Here is a 21,858-nt window from a genome sequence, read left to right on the forward strand (position 1 = left end):
AATTGTCTTTGTTTTGTTTAAGAGACAACTGAGAGAAGAGTCCAAGAAACTAGCTGGTAAAAGCAATGGATCAAACCCAGTCCTCCTCTCCATACATGTTTTATCTAATACATACCAGTCAGTTTAAATTAATGAAATTTTAAAAATGACCTGAATTTCTCAGTTTGACCATCTAGAAGTCAAGTCTCAATATCTGTAATATTGCTAGTAGTTATGATCCACCGAAAATTTCCATCACCACAGTTACATTGAACAGCATTGAAGTCTATGCCATAGTTTCTCTGTTATGTTTTATTCTCAATAGAAAACAGTAATGTCTTACAAAAGATATTAGTAGATGTCTATTGATAAATTACTAAATCTCTATGATAAAGAAAAGGCCTTTGATATAAATAACCATGTCAATAAGAATAGCTAATTTCCTTGTCTTTTCCTTTCTTTCTCTTGTACTCAAGGTTGCTCTCAAGATTTCTCTCTTACTAGGCAAGTACTTCACCACTAGAGCCACACGCCTGTCTTCTGTTTTTCAGAATCTGGTACCTTTGTCTAGGCTGACCTTAAGCCATTCTTCCTTCTACCTTCTCCTGAATAATTGGGATTATAGACATGTGCTATTATGTCTGGCTAGCCATAGCTGATTCTATCCAACAGAATGGAGAAAAGCATAGTATGGATAACATGCCCTTGTATAGATTATCAAAGTGTCCCCAAATTAGAAGAATCCTCACCTGTAGTCTAGGTAACATGTCTTCAAAAATAAGAACTAATGTTAAAAAATCTTAAAATTAATATGAAATAGTCAATTAATTCTCTAACATTTCTTCTACTTCTAGTATTCTGTGTCCTTGATCTCCATCTGAGGCTCAATATACTCAAAACTGTTTTCAATATTTCTTTTAGGTTTCTGAATATACTGAATTTAGGAGTATGCTTTTAAAATAGAAAATGATGACTTCTTCTTTATGCTTGTTACACTTATTATTTGACCCCAGAAAAATTTCTCCTAACTGGGAATAAAATGAGCTTTCTAAATATGTAATAATTATAACGAATTTTGTTGTTGTTTTGTTGTTTTGGCTTGGTTTGTTTTTTGTGCCAATCCTGGAGCTTAAACTCAGAGCCTGACTCTGTCCCTGATCACTTTTGATCAAGGCTAATACTCTACCAATTGAGCCACAGCTCCACTTCTGGCTATTTTTCTTGTTAATTGAAGATGACCATCTCATGGACTTTCCTGCCCAAGCTTGTTTTGAATGATGATCCTCAGATCTCAGCCTCCTGAATAGCTAGAACTACAGGCAAGACCACCCAGCTGCAATCATCTTCTTTTGGATTATTCCAATCCAAATTATTACAATCTGGGGGTTTAAAAATATAATGATCAAATGAGAGTGCAAAGAAAATAGGCAGAGAATTCAATATTCAAAACAAGACTAAATAGACCACTTCTCTGAAGTGTCACTTTCATATAAAGCTAACTCTTGTTCTAGAAGAAATATATGAAGCTAGAGGAATTAGACTTGGAGAACATTGTTCATGTGAAAGAGTAAGTTGAGCATCATGAAAAAAGCATTAGATAGAGATTAAAAGGTCAAATGCCTTGAACATATTTCAATCATATCATATGTCATGGTATTTTACCCAACAACTTTCTTGTCTAAATCCCCTGTAGAAGTCTTTGAAATCTACTGTCCAGCAATAGTGCCTTGTGGACATAGTCTAATTCTGGATTTATTGCGAAGATAAATCAACACATAATTTCTGAGTAGCTGATACATTCCAATACAAAGAACGTACTTACAACACCACCCCTCTTCTTCCCCAAAACCAGTTACCATAGCTTGACTATCCTGAAACCTTCATTATTTATTATTGCTTCAGGTAATTTTCTCTGATCTTAACTCAACATGCTCCATGTTCTACCACGCTTCCCTTTGCCAAGGTAACCTAGTTACCATTGTCCCTCGTCCCACCAGGGACAAAGGAATTGAAACTCAAAATTAAGAAACCATCTGGATAGCAGTTTGACTTCCTGAGGCAATATAGTCAAACACTAAGAATGTAGAATGTGTTTAATACTCCAAAATGTTAGCATTGTTTAAGCCTATCAACACAGCTAGAAGGAAGACGTAAATTATAGTTTGCAGTTTAATTTGGAAATTCTGGCTCTTGTGGAAATTTTGGCAATACGGGCATCAATAGCCTAATTATGTCTTACAAATACACACTCCTACTTGCTATTGAAAATTTCCTCAGCCAACTACCTGGTGGGAGAGTAAGAAATGGCTCTCTGTCTCTAAATTCATCTTATCATGACTTATGCTAATATCTCACAGCTAAAAAAAATTCTATCCTGGGCTGACAACAGAAGAAATGATTTCCAGTCCACACATACTGCAAGAAACACTGACACCATAATTCACTCTTACCCTGGAGGCTTTGGGGTGAGTTTCCATAAGATGGGATATTCCCCAGTTAGAAAAGTAAAGCCTTGTTCAAGATGATATTGACTATATATTCTTATTCTGACACTTGTTAGAAAGGTTTGCTGACTTGACAATTTCCTTCCCAAAACAGGAAGAAATCAAATAAAGCAGCTAGTGTTATCTGTCTCCTGGACACAGTTGTTAGCATCTGCCTTGTTTCCCTTAGAAAATTACTATTTTCCCGCGGCGCCAAAGTTTTAAAGTTCATTTTTCAACATAACATCTTGGGGTAGGGGTGGGGGGACAGGAGTGGGGCAGGGGGATGGGAAGGGATGGGAAGGGGAAACAAAGGAGGAGGCAACAATGCTTGATAAGAAATGTACTTATTACCTTGCCCATGTAATTGTAACCCCGCTGTATGGTATTTTCACAATAAAAAAGAAAAAATAAAATTACTATTTCCTCAATGTTATACTCCTTTTAGGAGATCCTAATTTGCAAACCAATTATACTTTGCACTTGTTTTCTGTTTTCTCATGTGAATACTTTTGTGAGCATTTAGAAACCTAGAATGAGAGAGCTAAAGGAAGACATTTGACTTTATCTCTTTCTGCACTTCCATTTAAGGGTATATGTATCCAAGAAATATATTCTTATATTTCCTTCCTATGGCTAGGAACAGCTTCATCTCCAAGATAGCCTCTAAATCAGGTGAAATAAAAAGAACTGCGACTTCCCTTTCTCCCAAGGATAAGAATATTCTGTTTTAGTCAAACATTTTAATTGGAGTTGGACAAACACATAGTATTAAATCTGATATCTCAGGGCTAATTCTGAGAAGGTTTTAGGCAAAGAAATCTTAAGAAATCTTACAAATCAAGAGCCATTTAAAAGCTAAAAACCATTCCCACAATAAATGGTACATATGGGGAAAACAGTTATAAACCAGACACATATTTGGGTTAGAGGCATAGATGTATGGATCCAAGATGTCAGGCATGCCTGAAATGACTAGCACTTAGTTAACTCACTGATTGATCAATGATTAGCTCTAATGAATTAAACCCTTTGCGAAGGTTATTGCTTTGTGTAAAAACAACATAACCCCATCTCTTTTATTATTTCATCCACAGAATGCCAGTATTGGAGCTCAGAGCTCCAACTGCCTACTTTGAATTTTGAAGACGTCTTGAAAAATGATAAGCAAGCATACCATTGGCTCTCCAGCCTCAAGAAAGTAGGCATTGTACGACTCACTGGAGCAGCTGACAAGCAAGGAGAAATTATGAAACTTGGGAAAAGGATTGGATTCCTCTATCTCACATTTTATGGGTGAGTCACCTGATGGTTTATAGTCCCATCACAGTCACAGTTTTTTATATTTCCCAGAGGGAGGTCCTCTTTTGAAGGAAGGTGCAGAAATGTCCACGATGTCTTTAGTGAAAGCCACATGGAAAAGGGAGTCTAAAAATGGTGTTTGAGAATACACAGACCTTTTTTTTCATCTTTAGTAGTTGTATAAAGGAGTTGCCATTCTACAAAGCAGTTTATGAATACAGTGCATCTCAATCAATGTCACCCCATTCATCATTGTCCTCCACCCCTCCCAATCCCACCTTTTCCTTCAATTGGCTTAATTTTGTAGAATATGTGTTGAATTTTATGACTGTTTTTCTCCTCTACTCCTTCTCTGCTGAGAATTTTAGGATCTGGCTAGTTACAAGTGGTGCATTAGGCTGCTCAGGCTGTCAAGATAAAATGATACACGGGAGTCCAACATCAGGGTGACATTTGTTTCCTAGCTTAAAGTAACTGCCTTCAAATGTACCTATACAGTCATCTCTCTGTGTGCAGCAAACTGCCATCTCTTCCTCTTCCTGTTCTTGTTGAATTAGGATCCCACCTTTTAAACTTCATTTACCATTAACTACTACTTTAAAGGACCTGTTCGCAACACACGAGGGTTAATTTTGCTCATAGCAGATAAGATAGAAGATTCTGTTGCTTTAACAGTCTTTAAAAGCATGTCTTAAGGTTTTTTTTAAGTTTTATTTCTCAAGAGTTAACACAAAGTTAGATTCTGGTGAATTAAAACTAGCCACAAGATGTGTTAAGATAAAACTAATGTGTAGACATTTGAGCCTGTGAGCTTTACTAATGATAAATATAATTAATTTTTACTATGTAAAAATAGTTTTATAAAATTTCCTAGGAAATAGCATTCGAAATCCACATTATTAGCAACAGAAAGCATTTTTCTTGAAGTGAGGGGTACAACTGAATTTCTCATCACTAAGGTGAGTGCCTCATGAAAGGTGGATCCAATTACCAGCAAATACAGGAATTGAAAAGGACCATCAAAATCTAAAGTTTGCACATGAGCTGGTGGCACATGAGCTGTTTTGAGATGTCTTTGCTTTGGCTCACATAATGTTGAAAGAAAATGGAATTCTTTGCCAGCACTTAAAAACTGTGAGATTTTAAATTTATATGGATTTTCTTTTTCTTGAAAACTCAAGACTTACAACAACTGAATAGCTGGCCTAAAACCTAGCATGTCAAATATTTGTTAGACATAAGGATAGGAGTGCCTTAAAGTGTTTGTCTAAGTCCTCTTCTCAACCCCAAAACTGCAAGGATCTTGTGAACATTTGCGTTTGCCATCCCTAATCTAGCACAAGACCTTGTCATGGATAAACAAAAATCAAGAATGTTCAATTACTTGCCCTCAATAGTTTGCACACTTTTTTATTTGTTTGTTTTTGTTTTTCTTTTTTCATGTCAGAAGATTTAGACCTGGACAATTCAATCCTCACCCCCTCCCTAAGAATTTACTTATACCATATTTAACATATTTGCCTTCCAGAAAAAGTATGTCCTTCCAGAAAAAGTATGTTTGCAAGAAGTAGTGGTGCTTGAGAATTTATAACAATAAATAAATAGAAGGGAAATAATTGAAATTATTAATAGCCATTGGTGTAATATGTGTTAATTCTTCTAAGATCTCTGAAATAGATTTTAGCCTCCAGTTCATTAAAGAATCGCAAGCCCAATGAATTTATTTGCAACTCAAGTTCTGGCAAATATTAATAATGGAATTAAAATATATAAATCCAAGCTTGTCTGTCACTATTTCATATTTCACTATCAAAAATGAGAGGTACCTGAAAAGATGCTTTCAGATACTGGAATTAAAAATTAAATTCCTCTAAATTGTTTTATAGCTTTCATAAACCAGTAATAAACTTTTAGCATCTATTCTAGATACTTCACAATTTCAAAACAGTGATCAATCTTGAAAGCTCTTTTGGGAAGTTTCCTAACTCCGCCCACTTACCCACTCATCTTACTTTCTGGATCCTAATCCAAATTTATGATTTGTCTTGTGTTTGTTTTGTTTCTGCAAGTCCCATAAAAGGGTTTACTAACTTGGCCAAAGATCTAGTATTGTGACATTTATTGCAATCAATACTGAAGTTCTGTTGTCAAAACAAACCAAAACCTACTAATACATATCCACTTCTTTTATCCAAGACCTTTCCCATCTAAGTGAAGTTGTTTCTACCCTATCTTGCTTGCCTCAAAAAAATCACATTTTTTCCAGAATCTCACAAATGATATATGTCAAGAAATACATTTTTGACATCTGACCTCTATTTTCACCAAAAATTCCTCCATGTGTTTGTCCATATTTAATCCCCTACTTTGAAGACTTGAAGAAAAGAATTTGACAGTGATTGCTGTTGTTTTGAGCTAAATAAATATTTTCTCTGAAGTTCTCTCTCTTTTCTACTTTTTCTCTCACAAATGTGAGAGTGTGATATTAATGGTTGGGTGATGTGAAAGTTAAAGGAATATTCAGGAGTATCCTCTCCTATTCAAAAGAACACTTACAAAAGCACATCACAATTTGGGTTGCACATTGGAATAAGATATTTTAAAATATATAGACATCTAGGTGCTTTCTTCGGAGATGTTTCTTTAATAGAAATTGTAAATGACCTGAGCAGCAGGACTTCAAACCTGGCAAGTGAGTCTCATAAGCAGCCAAAGTTGAGAATCACTGGTTTAGAGGAAGGACTACTTCAACACGAGCTGATTTCAATTTCAGTAGAACTTGGGTGATTAAAAGCTTCGGAACTCTCATAAATACATACATTTTTAGAACTTTGTTCCTTTTTCTATGTTTTCATGTCTGGATCTGACTTTTCTTCAAAAGAGAAACAGTAGCTACTTTAAACCATGTCCCTATCTTTCTGATTACTATTTTTCCATTAACAATGTGTCTTTCTCTTGTTTGAAAAATAATTGATGAGTGAGTAAAATGAGTAAAGACAGACAATAAATAATGGAGAGGGATTTCCAAAAATGCAAGAGGTATAGGGAAAGAAAACTGGTAACAAGTTAAACTCTATTTTTTATTAAGATTTGTCAAGGAATTTTGCGGAGGATCTTGCTTCCACGTCAAAATCAAGAATAGTTTGTTGGTGGTACCACTTCAGAGTGGTGGTACCCCTCTCTGGAAATGAATACCTACTAAACCAGCACTTTTCCCCTCACATAAAGTTTCTAATTTGGAAATTTTAAAATGCATGTATCTAAAATAAGAAATAAGAATATCTATGTTCAGTTATTAGTTGGCATATCAATGGTTAAGTGGTTGGTTGGAAGAACAAAACACAATAAATTCCAACAATTCATGCAGTCTTCATAGATAGTAGAAAGGCATAAATGTTTAATGACTAAATTCCTGTCTAGATTTTCTTAAAGACAAACAAACAGCAGACATTATTATTATGACATTTCATAATTATAAACTTATGTGTAACTAAATCAAAATGGTAATCAACTTGGGGAGAAACGTACACGTCATTTTCCACGTCTGCATTTTTTCAGATACTTGTCATTATTTTGTCAGCACATCATCTACACGGTTTGTTGTTGTTGTTGTCATTGTTATTGTTGTACATGTGTGTGTGTGCTCAGACATGAGAAATGCTCAGTAAGCTTAATGCATTGATGATGAAAGCTAAGGATGGAAAAAATAAAACACCACTGGACCTGCAATTTTATCAAATATATATATATATATATACATATTTATATGCATACATATGTATATATAGAGAGAGAGAGAGAAAGAAGAAAGAGAGATAGAAAGCAAGATGTAACAAGATGACTTTTTAGCATGATATTAACCTTTGAATGAAGCCAAAGAGATTCATTCTTCTCTCACCAAATAGTAATAGTAATAGTAGTGGTGGTGGTGGTAGTAGTAGTAGTAGTAGTAGTAGTAACAATGGTAATTAGTAGTGAAATAACTTGCTGGAACCCTTTAAGGAAAGGTGATAATGTTGAATAAATTATCAGAATTTTATGACCTGGTTTCGTTCAATGAGAAAATCATTGTAAGCTATGCCTGCATATTGCTATTTGCAATGATGATATCCCATTGGAATGTTTTCAAGTATGTATTCTACAGAATAAATCCCAAAGAAACTACAATTGCTGCCAATAAAAGAACATGTCAAAATTGAATAACAGTATTACAAGGCACTCTGCCTAGCATTTTGTTCTACACTGACTTGAGATTCTATTTTACAGGGAATTATCTTTAATGACTGGTATATACGGATAAATATGAATACACAAAAGTCAGTTTCCTCTCAATAAGCTAGACCAATAAAAAATTCCATTAAAATCCAGGAGCAGAGGAAACACAAACCACAGATATTTGACATTACAAGTGGAGTAACAGAGTAATCAACAACTGCCCTCCATAATTCAAAGGGCCTGAGTGCTCTTCCAACATAGTACGAAGTATAGTCAAATGGGATCATGTGCAACTATAAATTTACCTTTAGTAGAACCAATTCCAATCCCTCTAAATTTATATATGCTACATAAAGCAAAAAGTTATGACATGAATAATATTTTTAGTTAAGATTCTGAAATGCCCTATTTGCTATCTCAAGCTAAACCATTTTTACTACATACCATTCTTCTCCATTCACAGCATGAGTTAGTGAAACTGAAACTCATTGTCCTTTGTGCTAATGAGCTCCTTTTTGGTAAAAAAAAAAAAAAAAATTGTAGCCAACACAGGATTATATCTTCAGTACTAGCTCATCCAAAGAGAGCCCCCATGAGAAAGCTCTATATAATCCCTTTCAAGGTTGTTTAGTCAGGACTGACTCATCTCTTCCTATATCCCCTTTTATCTGCATGCATCTCCCTTGCTTTTTTATCTCCTAACTTTTTATCCTGTTGACAGGCAATGCATATTAAATCTTTCTGTTTGTGGCTGTTTTTATGGCTTTTCTTGCCTTGCTCAATTGATTCTTAACCTTGTTCTTATTTCCACCCCCTGCTTCCTCCTCCCTCGATCTGACAGCCTCTGTGACTCCAGAGACCTACTTTCTGTCCCCACTCCCGCTCTGGGTGGTCTCTAATAATACTTCATCCTATAATAGAAAATCAGGCAATTTCTCTATCATTGTTGAAAGTTCTCATTGCTGTGGGGAAAAAGAAAACACCCTTGTAAGTTGTAAGATACTGTTTGTTTACTAGGTTGAAGTCTTTTAAGACTATAAGTTTCATAAGATAATATTGAGACATTCAAATGATCTTACAAAAGGCAAAATCCATGACCTGAAATTTTCTTCTCTTATTAGTTGGGAGAACAAGTAAACTGGATAGGTCAAGATTCTATTATGGTCATATACTCAGTTACCAAAGTGACAGAAAAACAGGGAAAGTGATAGTTGGAGAAGAGGGATTTAGTGTGTTTTTTTAAAGTTATTTACCACCGTGTTGTAAACTATCTGCTTGTTGTACATGGAACTAAACTAGTTATGCCAACATTTGAAGCATATGCATCTCATCATTGACAGGTTGAGTTCCTTGCTGGCCAAAATGGTGGTCTAGCTCAGTGCTAGACTCTCTATAATTTGTAATAAAATTGTAGTGAAATAAAATGTATGCAAAGATATTAAATACGTCCATTAGGTCAACACATCAGAATGTATTTTTTAGCATTCTTGATATATACCAGTTTTTAGTTTAAATTTTTAACCACATAAGCAACCTAAAGTGACACTTCATCAGAAAGTAAAAGATAACAAAACTTTCAACCTTAGCTAGCAAGACTATTATATGTCCAGAACTGAGTCCAGATGTTCAGGGCTTGTTTGTTTGCTTTTGCTACAAAGGCTTTATTTTTTTTTGGGGGGGGGGTCCAGTCGTGGGCCTGAACTCTGGGCCTGAACGCTGTCCCTCAGCGCTTCAGCTCAAGGCTAGTGCTCTACCACTTGAGCCACAGCGCCACTTCTGGCTTTTTTCTTTTTGCTTATGTGGTGCTGAGGAATCGAACCCAGGGCCTCAGGCATGCAAGGCAAGCGCTCTACCACTGAGCCACCTTCCCAACCCTACAAATGCTTTTTTTTCTTGTAGAATAACAGGAGTTAGACGGGTAAGAGTAATGAACTAAAAATGAATACCTTGTTTCTAAAATATTAAATTTAGGAATAAAGTAAAGAAGGTGAGAGGCTATAAGGAAAACTACTAATAAAAGAAAATAAGCAGAAACCTTGATAGTTATCAAATTTTATCATATGGAATATTTTTGGAAGATGTATAATTGCTGAATAACACTTGGAAGGCCACAAGTTGTTTTAGAAAAATATAAATAAATGTGTGATGATACTCTTTCCCAAAAGTTTTAGGAAAAATTGGAGGCCTGAACACCCCATAGTATCTGTATTTCATTATTGTTCAGAGTCGTCCATTGAATCGACAAGAACACCAGTTTTAATCATGGCTTTGCTCTGGGATCTTTGTAGGTGAGACGTTGACCTAAGCTTTAAAAAAATATGTTTTTTATTGTAAAAATAGTGTACAGAGAGGTTAGACTTACATGAGTAAGGTAATGCGTACATTACCTCCCCCTTTGTTTTTCCCCTACCATCCCTTCCCTCCCACCTCCCCAACTCTTCCCTCCCTCCCCCATCACAAGTTATAAAGTTCATTGTACATCTCATTATTACAATGTGACCTAGGCTTTTCATGTAACTTCCTCCTAGATCTCTCTGAGGCTCTGCCATCCTCTTTCTTCAGGAGTTCTTTAATACCTTTTATGCCCTGAGGCCCTGGGGCAAAAGTTTGATGGAAAAAAAATAAAATGTTGCTACCTGCTGCTTAGTTTTGCATCTGCAAGAATACCTTGCATTCAGACTTCATGGGATGAACAAAATAGTTTCTAGTGAGCTGTTTGTCAAGTTCACCAGCCAGAACAGTAAACAGTGGTATTGAAAAGGCCTCTAGGGAGTTCTCTATAGCCTTCCCAGCATTCACTGGATTTCTGTAAGCATTTCTCAAAGACATTTGTAAATCAGTTCAACAGCATTTCACACATTCATTCCTATTAGGGTCTGGATGAGTGAAAAACACCCTTAGTCTTTGGCAACTGGCTCCTTAGAAATTGCTCCTACCATTATTAGCACTGCCTCCAAATCTAACTGAAACAACTACTGCTTTGATTTATGTGTTACCAGAAAACACTTCTGAACTGTGGGGATGGAACAAGGAGAGAGAAAACAAGTTTATTCATTTTGTTGAACATTCTAGCCAAGAAATTGCTTAAGAAAACCACACAGCCTTCCTTGAGTAAAATTGACTTGTCAGTTATGGAAAATAAAAAAAAAATAGAAGCAATTCATAGTTAGGAGGAAAACAAAGAAATCCTGTCTAAGTTCTGAATTTTGTTGTAATCCTATCCTACTTTGTAAAAAGCCCATGCTGGGACTTCTTAATGAGTTGTTTTAAATATAGTACTGACATAGAGTGTTAGAGAAGGGGGAGAAAGCCTTTAGAATATGTGTGCAAGAATCATATTAGGGTTTTCTAAGTAGGGTAACAAGCTACGTTCCTAGAACCATTTGAACCCATTTATGTTACCAGCCAGAAACCAGTCCCTGAGGTTGCCTTCGTGGTATTGAGTTTCATAGTAATTAGTGCTACTGCCAGCAAAACCACTTGAGTATGAGGTCATCTCATGAATGGAAGGAAAAGTAAGTTCTGGGTCTCAGACTTCTCTAGAAACCACTTGAGGTAACTATTCAAGCAGTTACTTGTCCATAGGTCCATCCATGTAACCTCTTGAGTTACATTTTGTAGCCAAAACAAACCACTGTCATTGGGACAGAAGAAATAATGTTACAGGATATATTCAGCTCAGTTCTTTACAGGTATTATCTTGAAATATCTGATAAGAATTATGATCACTATCTGACAGGTAAGGAACTGAGGTAAGGAGACCTAAGATGAAACCCAGAGTTCTTTGACTAAGAGCCTGTGATCTTCCCATTTTGACAATGAATTTCACTCAGTGTATCCATAATGAATAGTACCTTCAGACTCCTTTTGGAGAAAATTTTTCTAACTCTTGATTGTGTGCTTTTAGGTAAGGGGTAGTTGACATCTTGCTAGTCCTACTTGTCTTCATTAAGAATTTTAAAAAACCACAGCAACACCTTTTATTCAATTGTACTTTTTCCCAGATGATTGACAAAAAATTTATTTCGAGACAGTATGTAATCTGATGTTTTTGTAAGTAAGTATGCTATGAAATTGTAAGAATCCATCCCAGCCACCCCAGGGGACCACTCACAGACAGGCATGTGCAGGGCAAGAAGGATTCTAAGGTTTATTAGTGGGGCCATATTGCCCATAGGAAAGAAATACGGGGTCTGCCCCTATCCAGGTGGTAGCTCTCAGGCTAGAGGTAAAGGAGGTACTCTGCGTGAACAGGTAGATCTGGATGGAGTGTGGAAGTGGGCAGATATCCTGGCAGGAACTCTAGGGCAGGGAGGAGCTCAGATATGGATAGTGCTAGGGGCTACAGGGTGCCCCAGGGAGTAGCTGAGGTCCTGAGGTTGGAAGAATGCCAACAGAAATGATTAACATTCAAAACAAGTTAGCATACCATTAACTCAGGTTTACCATGGGTATGGGTGTACACATGCACACACACTGAGGACACTTGTTACACTCTCTCTTAGCCAAGTTCAAGTGTGCAGTTCATCATTATCAATCAATTATTGCCATCTTTCATATCATGAATATATGAGCTATATGAATATATGAAAATTTTATATCTGTTGACCCAGATCTACCTTTTTCCTCCATCATACTTAATAGTTACCAACCATTCTACTCTCTGTTCTTGTGTTCTCGTGGTGAAATTTAATACAGACACAGAAAAATCGCATAAAGTTAAAATATCACTTGATAAGTTATTATAAAAGCAAATACTTTTAACCATTCAAATCAAGAAATGCAGTATTGGCAGCCACTCTTAATATCCATGTATGTGTCCCAACCCAAAAGAAGCCCCAAATGCAATGTCTGCCATTTGCTTCTTCACTGTACTGGTTTACAGTAATCAGCAGCCACCTATGCATCTTACAACACTTCAATTTGGATTTCTTCTTTTCTTAACCTTTTCTTTTTTCTCTCCTTGACAATTAGTTTCAATAAATACAAATTTACTCCTCGGCACAAATCCTGTGTTAATAGATTTCTATTCATTTGGCTATCTGACACCCGTGCCCTTGTAAATTTCTCAGGAAGGGCTCATGGGGACAATATTCCCTGAATTCTGAAATGTTGACAGCATTTTAAGTGTTTTATTTACACTTGAAAATTGGCTTACTTAAATAGAGCATTTTTAGCTCATACTATCTTTACTACTTCTACAAGGCTTTGATGACTTTTCTTTACAAGTAGTTTGGTATTTCACCCAGATGCAAGATCATTTTCCTTGATTATGTCATAGTGTTGGTTGTTTGTTCTGAGGCAGTATTTTTTTTCAGGGAGGATATAGTTTGGTCTTTCAATGTGTCCTTTTTTGTTTGTTTGTTGAATATCAAGTAATCTTTCTTCCCAAATACCAATGTTTCATACCTATAATCCTAGCTTCTCAGGAGGCTGAGATATGGAGGATTACTGTTTGAAGACAGCTTAGTCAGAAAAGTCTATGAGACTACTTCCCCATAATAACTAACCAAAAGCTGGAATGGAGGCATAGCTCAAGTGGTAGAGCACTAACTGAGCAAACAGCAAACCATCCAAGCAAACAAACATGAGCCTCTAAGTTCAGACCTAGGTACCAACAAAAAATGTAGGGGTTTTAAGTGTTATTTTTTTAACTTTTTATTTGCAAAATTGTATTCTTATTACATTTATGTAGTTGTACAAAGGGGTTGGTGTTCAATATGTCAATTTTTTAGTACAATGCATCTTGTAGGCAAGTACTTATTCTGTTCTTTTGTTTTGGATTCATTCTGTTAGGTCTTCTATTATGCATACATTAAATCTTTGCCTGCTTTCTTGTATCTTTCTCATAAATCTTTACATACATTTACAGTTTTATACATTGTATCTCCTTTAGTTTTCATTTATTTTCAAATTTTTGAGTTTCTACTTAGCGTAACTCATTCCTCATACATTGTGCCATTTCTAAAACACTTTTGTATTTATTAAAAGTACATATAAATAAGCAATAGAGGTTAAGAATAAAGAAGATAGTATTTTTCATCTTGTGGGGGATATTTGCTGAGACAGTTATTGTCTATAGACATGGTATTTTGCTACTTACATTATATTTTCCTTAAAATAATTTTAAGTTTACATAGTAATAGTTCTGTTGCTAATTTTTGTGCTGTTATTTTTACTATTAAGAGGAGACAGGAACCAGAAACCTTTTCAAATTTAGGGTTTTCAGCTCTCACTCCGCATGCTTCTACTTTATTTTTGTCTTTCTGCTTTGTTTTCATTGACAATGTTTATTTGCTATGGAGTTTTCTTCACCAAGAGGCAGCTTTATTACAACAGGAAACTGCTTTATTTAGTTTCTAGAAATAGTTAAGGGTGAGAATTCATGAGATACAGAATATGCTGATCCCATACCAAAGATACCTATACCAGCTGTTCAGAATTGTATATTGCTGCCATCCTCAAAATGCCGTGTTGTCCTCACTGGTGAGTGTGTGTCAGGGAATTTTTCACATATTCATGAACACCATTGCTTCCTTCTATTTCCTCCTTTACAGATGATGATATGATACCACAGAGCTCTGTGGTTTTACAATGTGTTTTTTTTCAACCCACTTTTATTTTAAGGCTCATGGGAAAATCTTGTCAGATATTGTCCACAGGGTTAGGTAGGAATTAGATGTTCTATAAAGGAAATTCAGAAAAAAATATTAAGAAGTATCTTATATCCATAACCCTAGAATCTTCATTATATATAAATATGTATATATATATGTATATATATATACATATATATATGTATATATATACATATACATATATATATATATATATATATATATAACACAGAGATTTCCACACTCAATGAATTAAGAAAAATTCCAAGTATGGAATTTTGTTCATCTAGATTTGAAGGATGGATACCAACCTTCATTTTAAAAATGGAATGAAGCCCTAATTTCAGAAGTGAATCAGTGTGAATTACTGACTGTAATAATTAGGTGACCTTTTAAAATACAAGTTTAGAAATTTTGCCAACTACTGATTACAAACAAAAGCTGCAAAATAAAATGCCCTAGAAAATGGACAATACCATTAATTGCAAACAAAATTATTTGTGGTTTTAAAGCACATAGAATACATGTTATAGATTTTAAAATGCCATTAATAGACAATCAAGAAAAATACTACAATTTACTATTTTAGCATACATGTCTCTACCAAACAACATAGTTGGGGAGTGATTTAAAAGCTACCAGAAAGGAATACATTTGGATTCAGTTTCCTAAAATAACGAAGTGTTTTTGTAAGATTTCACAAGACAATAAGGGAAACAGAAATCTGAAGCGAAGCCAAGAACAGCCATAGAGGAAAAAAAAAGTGTCCCCACCCCAGCTCATGTTAGACATCACTCACTTGTTCTCCTAGGCAACATTCTCTCTCCACTAAGACTCCCCACTTATTTCTCCTCTTGGAATGACCCTTACCACTCTCTTTACCTGGGTAAAGCCCATTCAATCTTCACTTATTAATTAAATCTCCATTCAGTCTTTATATCTTCAATCACTTTAAACTTGATTCTTTGGCAGATAAAACACAACATTTTGCTTGTTTTTTTTTTTGTTGTTGTTGTTGCTGTAGGATGTTATTTCCATGTAATACAAGCACTGTGTCTATTTTCACTTCCAAATCTCAGTTCCTATGCCCTGGTATATAGTAACAACGGAAAAATACATAGTGAGAGCTCTTGTGAATGATTGTACCCAGCACAATTGTAACTAGTAAGCAATAGTAATTCCTTCAGATTGTAAGCTAAAAATATGGTTTGTTCTAGCTAGGAAATTGTTTTCCAGTTTGGAATTTTAAAAATAAAGCTTGTATCTGGGCATTTTGCTCAGAGTCCAATGTGATGAGTAATAATGCTGAAAATAAGGCACTCTTGTGTAATCTGATGAGAAGAGTTTGTAGTAGGCTGATTGGAGGTTGTCTCTGCTGTTGATAATAAATCCAGTTTTATGCACATAGGAAAGTTTTTCATATACAAAGTATCACAAAACAGGAATGATTACAAATTAATCAGTATGATTTCCTAAGTATGAACACATTTCCTAAGTATGAACATTCAAAAGAATGTAAAATCTATTACTAAAGGTCAAATAGCTAAAACAATTGAAAATGGACACAAAGATTGACTATATAATGAACCCAAAAATTATATTCCAAATTTCTATAAGCAATAAAAGGTTCATTTTTGTCATTACAAACTATCAATATCACTAATGTCTGATACTAGTCTTATAGGTCTTGGTAAATATAGCTAACCAACATTCCAAGCAATCCAACAAAATATTTTCAAAATTATTAATTTGAAGAATATTGGATTTTAACAAAACTTTTGAATAAATAAATATAAGGGAATGTCCTAATGAAATGTTGAATAAGGCATGACTAGCTGAGTGAGGATACTTACTTTTGTTTAAAAGAGTACCTTTGGTGAAAGCAAAACATTTCTACTTACAATTACCTGCATTGCTGTAAGTAAGTCTGTACCATTGTATTAAGACGTGTTGCATTTAGATCTTCAGTATTAGGAGCATATGGTCCCAAACTTCCACTTCATCATGGTAGTTCTTGGCAATCTTCTTGGATTATTGCCTTTCTTAGAACAACATCAAATCAATCTCTACATGAATATATACCATCTCATTAAGACCTCACAACAGTACTTTAAAAAATAGTTTCTACATAAGCCAATGAACTATGCTTCAATTTATTTCTACCATATTTCCATGGAAGATTGGATTTGGGGTGGGCAAATAAATATTTAAAATCATAAGGAATCAACAGCAGCCTTCTTGGCACACTGATTTTTATAAGTGAAGACAGTGAAGGCTAGATGACATTTTAGGATTTTCCTAAACTGTTATTATAACCATAAGGACAATATTTCTTTATTGGAGTTGGTTAGCTCCCTTCTTGTGATACATTATACTGTGTAAGCATAGATATTTAGGTTATATATCCTATACTACACTGAAAAGTGGTAGAAAAATAAAATCCCTGCTAGTCATTGCTAAGGACACCAAGCTACAAGCCTCCAATTTGTAGAATCCACTCAATGTCTAGAAAACAAAACATTTGTTCTCTGACTAATGTGTGTACTTGAATCTCACTCAGCAAAACTTGTTTGATTTACTCTATATCATATGAGAAACCAAGGGGGTAGGATAGGGAAATATAGATAGACATATGCAAAACCATCATAACTTTTTTTTTACTGGTCGTGGAGTTTGAACTCAGGGCCTCGGTGCTGTTCTGAGCTCTTTTGCTACCACTTTGAGTGGTTAATTTGAGACAGAAGTCTCATGGGAACTTTTCTGCCTGGACCTTTTCTGCCACGATCCTCAGATCTCAACCTCCTGAGTAGTTAGAATTGCAGGTGTAAGCCACTGGTGCCACAATTTCCATCATTATTTTTAAGAAAATTCTAAAAATGGTCATTTCCTACTGACGGTGTCAACAGTGCCTTGTCTTCTTAGCTGTAAAAATTATTGTATGTGCTATACTTTCATGAAATTACTTTTATGATCTCCTTGGATCTGGCCCTTTATGTTAATTATTTTTGAAATACCAAGGTTGACCAGAGTTTGGATGTGTATTTTATATGGGCTGTGGAGTTGCATGAACTTCATAGAGAACATGAATGTCTTAGCCACAATCATTTCCATATAGTGGACAGCCTAAGCTTTCTTGAAATGGGCTGTATATACTTCTCTTTCTTTTTACCCAGTCTCTTTCCAATTCATAGCCACATATGGATGGCTGTTTGACCTGTAGTGAAATATACACTCTACTTATTCTAATTTTAAATGTAAATATACACTCTACTCATTCTAATTTTAAATGTGAAAAGCAGAACAAAATAACTAGTTTTATTCCCAATCTCAGATAACTTGTTTAAAAAAAAACTCTAACAATGCTTGATACGAAATGCACTCATTACCTTGCCCATGAAATTGTAACCCCTCTCTATGGTATTTTCACAATAGAAAGAAAAGAAAAGAAAAAGAAAACTCTACTTTTGCCCATTAGGAAAACAAATCCTAAATCTATGAAGAGACTTTAGGTTATACTCCTGGAAGGATGTGTTTACTGAAGTGTTGTATTTCTTCCCACCCTCCGGAAGCCACTCTACCCTGTGTCCTATGAAATCAGATGCCCAGAAAAGTCACCATTCTTTGGCTTTTCATGCAGCATTTATTGGTTTAGCCTTGGAATTGGATTGGATCTTAGGAAAAGAACAAGACTATTCTGAATTGAAGGAGTTTTCACTTCAGAAGAGGAAGCAGGATTATATATGTATATATGTAAATGAAATCTTTAGAAATTGAGCTCTTTAAAAATTGTAACTATGGCCACAAAACACATATTTCAGTTCCAATGAATAATATTAGTAAAATGTGTTCAGGAGTTGTCAGTAGAGGAATGAGATAGCAAAGAGACTAAGAAAGAGAAAAAGGCAGACAAGCACTGGTGGCTTGCACCTGTAATGCTAGCTTCTCAGGAGGGTGAGATCTAAGAACTGCAGTTCAAAGCCAGCCTGGGAAGGAAAGTCCATGAGACTCTTATTTCCAATTATCCACCCAAAAACCAGAAATGGATCTGTGGCTCAAAGTGGTAGAACACTAGTCTGGAGGACAAAAGCTCAGGTCTTGAATTCAAGCCCCAGTACTGGTATACACACACACACACACACACACACACACACACACACACACACACACACACACACCACAGAGAGAGAGAGAAAGGGAGACAGACAGAGAGAGGGAAGGAGAGGGAGAGGGAGAGAGGGAGAGGGAGAGAGACAGAAAGATAAAAAGTCCTAACGAACATTTTCTGTGTATAAGACATAGGCCTTGCATTTTTGTTATAGCAACTCTACATTAATATCAGTTTCTACTTTACAAGTATATAAGTTGAGACTCAAAAAGAATAAATCACCCAGATTTACATAGCTAGTCAATGACGTATCCAGAATTTGAAGCCAGTCCAGTTTAAATCTAAGAACATACTCAAGACTCCAGATTGTAAATGAGCTGAGCTGGGCTTTTACTAGTGGGTGAAGGCAAAAAAAGATAATGTGGGGAGGGGTTGGGGAAAGGGGGACAAGGAACCAGAGAACATGCAGAAAAGCACAAGCCAATCCAAACGTAATGTACTAAAATCAACATGGTTCCAGTGATTAATTTACACATGAAAATAGTGGGCAAAGATAGAAAATAGCATCGTGGCCTTCACTTTTAAGTCAGTGGCTTTAACTTTTTTTTAAGCCAATAAAAGCTTCTCATGGAGAAATGTCAAGGTAGACATGGCATGCTGGGGAGGTTTGTCAGGTGTGATGTATTGCTTGTGGTAAATACAAGGGGTAGATGCCATTCAGAGGAAAGCTAAATCATCTAAACAAAGCACTTCTTTTCAAAATCATTTGGCTATCTGTGAATGAAGGCTTTTAAAAGCATAAAAAATAGTTAAATTAGTTATATCAAAATGACTATACAGGAAGTTCTTTGCTTTAACTTCATGTAGCTCCTCAAAAAAAGTTAGAATGGGAACTGATTCCTCAACTAGATAGTGAATTTTGATCTTGTGAATCTCAGTAAATGTCCAGTTCTCTACATGGTTTCTCTAACTGGAAGCCTTGGTGCTATTCTGGATTTCATTTAGGTTCTACATCCAATTTGTCTCAGAACCCTATTAACTCTACCATTAACCTTCAAAGCTGACTATTCTCTGTGATGGCTGCCAGTCCAGTCTTGGTTGCCATTAATACTCTTTCTTCCCACTATTTCCAAGTATCTTCTACCTACTCTTCAGAAACTAAAGCAAGAAAACTACAACTAGAGCAAAATTGCCAGTGATTCACACCTGTAATCCTAGCTACTCAGGAGATCTGAAGAACATGGTTCAAAGTTATCCTGGATAATAAAAAAGAATTTTAAAAATAAAAAAGTAAAAAGAATTAAGAAAATAAAAAATAGAAATAAAAAAAACTAGCCTGGGGAAGGAACAGCCATTCGAGATTCTAATCTCCAATTAACCACCAAAAACTATGTATTGGAGTTATGGCTTGAGTGGTAGAGTACAAGCCTTAGGTATAAAAAACACAGGGGCAGCTCCCAGGCCCTTAGTTCAAGTGCCAGGACCAGCATGAGCGCATGCACACACACACACACACACACACACACACACACACACACACACACCTACAAGTACATAATTTACACAATTGAAATGCCCCAGTGGCTTCTCACCACACATAGAGTAAAATCTCAAGTCTTAATCCTAGTCCAAACCCTTCAGGATCTGACTTCCATCTGGGAATTGCTGAATCCTACTCCTTTTTAAACATTTTTAACACTGATTTCTATTAGGTCTGATAATTACTCTTTTGCTTATTTTTCTTCCTAGCTCTAATTCTGTATTTTTATTCAAAAATGATTGAAAGCTTGACTCATGACTATTATTCCAGCTACTCGGGAGGTAGACATAGGTAGGGAGATTTCAATTTGAGGCCAGGGAAGAATAACTATAGCACAAAACCTTACCTGAAAATATGACTAAACCAAAAAGGACTAAGGGTGTGGCTTAAGTGATAAAGAGCCCATCCTAGCTGGCATGAGGCTCTAAGTTCAAATCTTACTACCACAAAAAAAGACAAATATTTCCTATGCAAGATTCAACAGCTAGTGTTAAAGGATGCCCAATTGGGGGATAAAGCTACAAAGAAATGCAGGAAATGATCATTATAGAAGTTACCAACCTATCATAGTTACCATTACTTTGGAAATAAGAGATTTCTCTTGGACCAGGGCATCTTGATAAAATAAAAACTGAAACTTCAAGGGTAAAACTAAAAATTCAAAGCACTTTCCTAAGAGTAGGAATAAGACAAATATGTTAGCTTTTTCCATCACTATTGAACATTGTCTTCAAATAAGGGTCAGCCAGAGAAATTCACAAGAAATAGGAATGAAATCTAAATGAGAAAGAAAAAATAAATCTCTCTACTCCCAAATAGGATGATTTTATGTATTAAAAACTCAATAGAATCGAGTGAGCAAAAAATGAATCTAGCAAAGTTGCAGTACTAGGAGACAAAAATTAGTTGTTTATATAGGCCAGCAAGAACAATATGAAAAGGAAATTAAGTCAACAAATTTTGTTTACCACAACATGCAGAAGAGTAAATATCTGGGAATAAATTTGATGGTTAAAAAATAATACAGTGAAAATTATAAAATCTTGCAAATTAAAAGTAATAAATGAATAAGTAAATAAGCAAGTAAAAGTGCAACTATGTGCTTGAGTTAGGCGATATATTGTTAAGATACCAATACTCCCCAATGCAGTTTACAGATTCAGTGCAAAATTATGATAACATTTTTCCTTAGAAATACAAAGACTTTTCCTCAAATTCATATAAAATTGTGACTGGTTCCAAGCAGACAAAATTCATCTATGGTAATCAGAATAGTATGCTACTGGCATAAGGCTGGACACTGAAGAACAGTAGAATTGTTGGATATCTAGATATAAACCCAGATATTATGGACAACTGTTGCTCAACAAAAATCCCAAGACTATACAATATAGAAAGAAGAGTCTCTTCAACAAAGAAAGATGGGATAACTGAGTATTCTCATGCAAAGAAATGAAACTAGACCCCCATCTTATAAACATACAAAATTAAATTAAAATTAAAATATGGCATGTGAATTTTGCCCCAATAACTCATATCAACGCATTAAGCCCTACTAAAAAAAGATAATCTACACCACACAGACTTCTTTAATAACTGTAGGCTAGATCAGTATGT

General features: G+C 35.3%; 1 protein-coding gene across 1 annotated transcript in view; it reads left to right on the forward strand.

Annotated features, from left to right (window-relative positions):
- The window catches only part of Bbox1 (butyrobetaine (gamma), 2-oxoglutarate dioxygenase (gamma-butyrobetaine hydroxylase) 1), a 57,247-nt gene that overhangs the window by 24,471 nt on the left and 10,918 nt on the right, over positions 1 to 21,858 (forward strand). The window contains exon 4 of the mRNA XM_013019600.1: positions 3,560 to 3,758. Coding sequence (XP_012875054.1) covers positions 3,560 to 3,758 — 199 coding nt within the window. The remainder of the gene's footprint in view (positions 1 to 3,559; positions 3,759 to 21,858) is intronic.

Source organism: Dipodomys ordii, unplaced genomic scaffold, assembly GCF_000151885.1.
Source record: "Dipodomys ordii isolate 6190 unplaced genomic scaffold, Dord_2.0 Scaffold46, whole genome shotgun sequence".
NCBI lineage: Eukaryota > Metazoa > Chordata > Mammalia > Rodentia > Heteromyidae > Dipodomys > Dipodomys ordii.